Source organism: Euphorbia lathyris, chromosome 4, assembly GCF_963576675.1.
Source record: "Euphorbia lathyris chromosome 4, ddEupLath1.1, whole genome shotgun sequence".
NCBI lineage: Eukaryota > Viridiplantae > Streptophyta > Magnoliopsida > Malpighiales > Euphorbiaceae > Euphorbia > Euphorbia lathyris.
The window spans coordinates 40,453,217-40,460,349 of record NC_088913.1 but is presented as its reverse complement, the minus strand read 5'-3'; the positions used below and the strand labels follow the sequence as shown (position 1 = coordinate 40,460,349).

The 7,133-nt window shown below is 34.7% G+C and overlaps 1 protein-coding gene and 1 pseudogene across 1 annotated transcript; both read right to left on the bottom strand.

The window, feature by feature from the left end:
- Positions 1 to 1,336: 1,336 nt before the first annotated feature.
- On the bottom strand, positions 1,337 to 6,830 carry LOC136226163 (ubiquitin-like domain-containing CTD phosphatase). Its single transcript, XM_066014497.1, has 7 exons — positions 6,483 to 6,830; positions 4,033 to 4,177; positions 3,703 to 3,817; positions 3,563 to 3,626; positions 2,482 to 2,647; positions 1,780 to 2,081; positions 1,337 to 1,699 (listed from the first exon to the last, which is right to left on the bottom strand). Exons 1-6 carry the CDS (start codon positions 6,755 to 6,757, stop codon positions 1,836 to 1,838), a joined length of 1,011 nt encoding a protein of 336 aa, XP_065870569.1. The 5' UTR covers positions 6,758 to 6,830; the 3' UTR covers positions 1,337 to 1,699; positions 1,780 to 1,835.
- On the bottom strand, positions 4,172 to 6,476 carry LOC136226165 (uncharacterized; annotated as a pseudogene).
- Positions 6,831 to 7,133: the final 303 nt, after the last annotated feature.

The window sequence follows — 7,133 nt, the reverse complement described above, 5'->3', positions numbered from 1 at the left end:
AATGAATCTTAAAATATAAATAGACCGTCTGGTTTCCATGGATCAGTTTTGTAAATTTATTATTTAAAATCATTATTATATTACTAATATAATTTCAAATAACAGATAAAAAATATACAATCTGCTTTAGTTTATCAACAAACTTTTTTGAAAAATCCTATATAACAATAAATAACTTTCCTAAAAAAAAAACAATCAAATAACTATTAAATCATTTCATTCAAATTTTTAGTAAATAGAAATCACGGATAAAATTTGGCCCACATCCCTTTGTTTTATTAACACAAACTGAAGCCTGTGACCATCGTGAAACTGTACCAATAGTTAAGTGACCAGATACCTTCAACTATTTGGGATTAATATAAAAACAATCGAATAAGAACATGCAAATTACAGCATAATTAGAAATGAACCACTGTTGTCAGAATCAGGATTCGCAATTGAATCTTACGTTTCGATTCAACTCTATTACAAACCGGATTTATAAGACAGCTAAATTATAACAGAACCTTACAATTCGTGTGATTTGATTCAGCTCCATTTTAAACCGGATCTATAAAACAAATCTAAATTATAACAAAATCGGATGTGAATCGTTGGAATTGGTCGCATATGCTAAACAAATTGTGAAATAACTACTGAAGCAGATTCCAAATTGTAGGTTAGAAAAACTAGAAGTCTCTAATGAAGGAAGGAAATAAATTAGTGAAAGAAAACTTATCAGAAATTTAAAAAATAAGAAATAAAATTAATTATAATTAATTCTTATCAAATCAAAACACATTTGACATATATGGCTTTCATTTCAAATCAATTCGCAAGTCCCATCCCATTCAGAAAATGTCTGACATGGTGCAACAAATTATCTTCATCACCATTCATAAAAAAAACTTGAACAACACTAATTACTAAACTCACTCCCCTCAAATTCTCCATCTCCACGAAGTTATATATAGTCCGATTTGTTAATTAGTTTTATTAGGGTTACATTTACATTAGATTTGAATTTTAAGTACTTGGTTGACTTGATTTCTTTTGACATTAAAATTGCATTTCTAGACTAATATTTGATAATATTTAAAGTTTAAATGATAAATATTTTATTTTTTATAATATTATGAATTTGAACCGAATCTTACAACTCGATTCACGAGTCACAATTCAGAAAATGAGGATTTTGATTTATGAGTCGAATCTCAATTTGACAAGTATGACTGAAATAAACAAGGAAATAGTTCAGGAAAGAACAAGTAGCTACCTTTTAGCTGCCCAAAAGTAAGCTAAAAAATTTCTACTTTATAATACAAATTATATACTTTGCTAAGTGTCCTCAGAATAGTTCATGATCTTTACTTGTCCATTTTCTATAGATAAAAATAGAACAGTTCAATTCATTAAGCAAAGCATAACATGGCTATTCTCCTGTTTTCCGACTGCATGTCTAATTTGCAAGGCTGAATTGAATGGCTAGTAGAGTAAAACAAGTTCATTTCTAGGATCATTAGTCAGAAACTCTTCTGAACAATGGAAGTCGATTTTATGTCTATTTATAGAATATTGCATGCAAAATGTATAATATGGAAACCAATGAGTTTAGCTCTAACAACCTTGTGCCAGAAGACTGAAGTTCTAGGTAGGTACCCATATATAGGATGCAAAATAGCTGTCTTTAAGCTGCCCTGATAATCTGACCTCGTCCCTGAAACAAAACCAGATCTATAAGAAACGACAAGGTTTGACAGGTACACAAGAAACAACAACAGAAGGTACAGCTAGTACCTGAAAAGGCGAACATATGCGGCCATACTTAAGATTTCCTAGCTTTTTAAAATCACTCATGCATGCCTACGTCTTTTTGTATTGTCCTCAGCAAAGAACTCCCACTTTTTATGGTCCAGGCCACTTATATCATCAAGTTCCGCAATGCCAAGCAAGTATTGAGTGAGCTTCACCAGCTCCTGATCACTATCTCTGTTTGCATGAGCCTTCCTGAAAGGCTTGATTGTCAACCCATTTTGCGGGTTCATGACAAAATTTCTTCGGAGATCATCAAACATTATAGTATTTTTTGGACTGTAAAACTGCAAAGTAACGGGACACAAGATATGCACTATCAGAGATATTGTGCTTCTTATAAAATGTGCAACTAGTTCCAACTCATAAATTCAATAGAGCATTTCAAAATAGATACACTAATACATTTGAAATGGAGAAACTTTATACTTTATTGCGTTCGGAATAATATTAAATCTATAAACTTTTCGATTCATGGAAAATTTTTGCCATTTTCTAGGTAAACTTTTTTCCCACTTTTCACTAGCATGGAACCAACTTACTAGTCGGTTGTAGGGTTTGATAATTTATGCCAAAGAGAATGAAATTATTCAATTCCTATATGGCCTATAAACTCTTCAAAAGTAAAAGAATGTATACCAAGATAAAGAAAAAAGTGATTTTTTTTTTTAAATCCAAAAAATTCACCTGTGGAAACTGAGCCCAAATCAATCCAAGTGGTTTGCAGTCAAAGATGCCTCGAGAATCTGATTGAACTGTAATCATTGCTAGATGATCTAGAAGAGCTGTGATCTTATAGTTGGGATTGTTGAGAACTCCCAGTTGTCCCATCTTTAATTCAACCCACTTCATGCTGCATTACATAACTGAACTATTTCAAATACATGTGAGGAAAACTTTTTCCATTCATATGACAAAGTATGCCAAAACACTTCAAACTAAATAAGAAACCAACTTATAAAACCAAAACTAGAAATAAAACTTGCGCAGAACTGATACAACAGGCAGCTTTTTGTGCTTAATAGAACATAATCACTTTTAGTACCCGGAAGAAAGAATGCTGCTTTAGGCTTATGTGTTCCACACAACAAAATAAGGTCTCTCTGGAGATGCAGTTTTTGAAGGATTGTGTTTAGGTCCTAGAAATTCGACATAAAATAACTTGCCACTGAAAATGCTTTCAGTAGAATGTTCTTTCTGGCAACATTTTCAATTTCTCACTTTTTGTTTGAAATATTGAACATTGTTTTCACATATTTGACATTTGGAATACAGTAGAAATCAAATAACTCCTTAGAGATGAAGACCGCAAAAAATGGAATTACTCATGAAAGAAGAAAAACTTTACTGGTTACCATAACTGATTTTGACCAAAAGTGAGTGATGCTATAGTCAATAGACTAGTAATAGGCATACATAGTCGTGTTGCTCAGACATTCCATTTCACTTGTGTGTGAATTTTAGGAAAATGACTTCCATTTCCTTAAATTGATTTCGTTTAATTTTAAATGGATTAATTTTCCAAGCATGTTGAGTATAATATTTTGATGGAAAACATATTTTGCATGCGGGCATCATCAAACTGGGAAAGCAAGAGAAATTTCAAATTTTCATAAAAACAAAATCCTGCAGGAGGATTTGGAGAGAATTGCGTGCTGGACTTGAGTTTCCTTCAAGTTCTATGCATGTAAGTGGTTAGTAGAAATCAGCTCTATCAAACAACCAAAAGAAATAATATCACAATTTTAAGTTATGATGGAAATCCAACCTGGTTGCAGACCATATCATAATATCATACTCTGCATATGCAGCTGTGAGAAACTCATGTAGATCTGCACAAGATAATGTTATTAAAGATCTACAATACAAAAAGTATATACACTAACTTGCCATAACAAAATTACTTACAAGGCCGCATCAATTCAAGTGGGTTTTCTGCTGTGGACCGATGATCAAATAAGGTATAATCAATATCTAAAACAAGCAGTTTTTTCCCTTCACGGCATGGATTCCGAAGTTCAATCTACAATTCAATACATAAAGAAAAAGGAATATTGAGAAAACTACCTATACTAGGAAAAACATCCAATCAATACTGTAATGCTGTTACACATCCATCTTTGACACACATTGTGAAGGCGTATGTTTCAATACCCATAAACCATTAAAGCAGAAATTTACATAAATAAACATTTCTTTTCATATATAACAATCAAATGTCAAAAGTTTACTTCTCACCTTGTACTGATCTATACGCCTTCTAAGTTTTTGCTTATTAACTTCCTTATCTTTGATGTCAACAGCTTCATCTTGCCCAAGCTCAAAATCATCAACAATTTCAGGAGAGTCTACTTGATCCACAATTATATCATCTTCAACAGTTCTGGAAATTCAGTTGATTATAGCATGAATATCAAGTATACTTTAAATGTAAAAGAGAAATGACCATTTCGTACAATTTTCCTTGGACCAACTTGTTCTTGCATCTCATATAAGTTTCTTAAGAAGCCAACTAACAAGAACGGAACCTAAATCATTTTGTATGATTAAAAACACAATTTAAGCTTTAGATTGATTGATCCATACCAATGCCCAGAAGCAATGCAGAAGCAATGAATTCCATTGTGCACTAGATAAACAAATAGAAAAAGTACATAGCCTATACTTTTGTGAAAGAAAAAAAAAATCTAGCCAACAACATATACCAGCAGCATGCATCATAATGCAGGAGATGCAACCCTGTATTGGTGCTAATTTTAAAATTCTATTTTGGGAAAATGCAGATGACTGCTATAGTCACAAGTAGCGTTAGGGAAATAATTTTACTCCTACAAATTAAACTCCAATGTCAGCAAGAACAGTACTTCATGGAGGACATCGGCTGGAATAATATAGTACACAAGGATAGAAATTAGAGAATTATTTATCTTCCCAAGTTGGATTATCACGGAAAACATGCATACAAAAAATAGATTATAATGTAAGTTGTAACCATCAGATTAGTAACCACCACCAAATTTCAACTGATGACAATCTCGTTTCACTAGTTTTTTTTTTCCAATCTGTTTGTTGGGTTCTAGTTTCTGTTCCCTTGTTACCCCCTTTCAATTAAAAGATCAATACAACAACAACAACAACAACAAAGCCTTAGTCCCGAAATGATTCGGGGTCGGCTAACATGAACCATCATATAAAACCGTGAAAATCAAGTCGTGTCAGCGACACAGATTCGCTCCCTCCACTCCGTCCTATCCACTACCATATTTTCCTCAATTCCCAATAAACTCATATCACTCTCGATCACCCTCCTCCAAGTTTGCTTAGGTCTTCCCCTACCCCTCACCACTACATCCCTTTGCCACTCTTCGGTTCTCCTAACCGGCGCATCAAGCGCTCTACGTCTCACATGGCCAAACCACCTTAGTCGGTTTTCTCTCATTTTATTCTCAATAGATGTGACCCCTACTTTTGTCCTAATTATTTCATTACGCACCCGGTCCTTTCTCGTGTGACCACACATCCATCTCAACATACGCATCTCCGCCACCGACATCTTATGGATGTGGCAGTGTTTCACTGCCCAACACTCCGTACCATATAACAATGCTGGTCTAATTGCCGTCCGGTAGAATTTTCCCTTCAATCTATTAGGCATGCCGGGATCACAAAGGAAACCCGTAGCACTCTTCCACTTCGACCAACCACTTCGACCAACCAGCTTTAATCCTATGAGCAACATCTCCATCTACTTCTCCATCCGTTTGGATAATAGATCCTAAATACCGGAAGCAATCCGAGGCCTGAACAACTCTCCCATCTAGGATGATTGTCCCTGCCTCCCTACTCCTACGGCCGCTAAACTTACACTCCAAATATTCTGTCTTACTTCGACTCAACTTAAAGCCTCTAGATTCTAGAGTTTGCCTCCATAGTTCCAACTTCATCTCCACTCCTTCTTTCGTCTCCTCAACCAACACAATATCATCTGCAAACAGCATGCACCATGGTATACCATCTTGAAGTGAACTTGTTAGTTCATCCATAAAGATCAATGCAAAACAAAAAATTACACTATGAACTATGAAGCATTGAAACAAAAACTTGAATTATCATGGCATAAACAAATGAACTTTTCAGCACTCATGAGTCCTGACCATTTTGCCATGACAGTCAGACTCCTATCATTATCAACCACATTACTATATGTCTAACAGAGACAGGGGCTTTTAACTGATAGATATGCTATGTTGTTCACTATTTCCGCTTCTAAGGCAGTCTAAAGAAATGCTAACAAGAGTGAAGGAAATTTTGCACCTTAAATTATAAACTAATGTTTGCTTTTTCAAGTGTAGTTCACATTTTTCACTTCCCAACTAATATGTCCAGTTTTTACCCCTATTAAGAATTCTTCAGCTCCTTAATTTATTTTTTAAAATGTGAAATTCGACCCACTCAATTGATGAATTTTGAACTTCCATCACATGTCAAAGGTAAACAAAACTCACTCATCAAAAACCCTACATCCATCATAATCGCTAATCAAAAGAACTACTCATAATCATAGTGGCATAAGTTCGTAAGAAGCAACAAGATTTATATTAGGAAAAATAATCAATCATGACAATAACAAACGCAGGAAACTCGCAGTGTAAAACTGAATTTTTCGAAAAATGGAGAAGGAATTGAACCCAATCATCGTCATCTTGAGAGAGGATTTGAGGGGAATCTGGGATAGCAAAACGGATTCATCGGCGAGCTTATTACCAATTTTGGGATAGAGAAGCTTTTGGCGCTTAGGCAAAACATTAGTGAGTTCGCAAATACGGCGTTTCAACTCGCCAATGGAGTCGTCGCCGCAGACTCGGACAGTGTACTCCTTGCCGTTCCACTTCACAATCAGTGTCAGCTCCTCCTCCGTGACCGAAGAGGCTGATAGAGAAGACGAAGAAGAGGCGGCAGCCATTTTTTACCACTGAGCTCTCCGTGTATCGCGGGACAAATAATTTCTTTGTTTTCACTTTGTTTGAAGAAGTTTATTAGATTTAGAAATATAAAAATTTGGAAAAATATAGGTTAAACTGGTTTAAAAGAAAAAAAAAAAGGTGGAGATTCGTTCAGATTGATTGTCAATTGTTCTTGTGATTAAGGAGCGTCATCAATCGATTTCGTATTTTTCTGAATTGATTTCTGATTGTATTTTGTTGATTTAAGAGCTAGATGATGTATCTATCTCTTTTGTTAAACGATCAGCGAATTGTGCTGCTCACTGTCTAGCCCAAGCAGTTAGTTCTGTGTCTTACCGTAGTGAGTGGTAATTTGCACCTCCTTTTTTGTCCTCT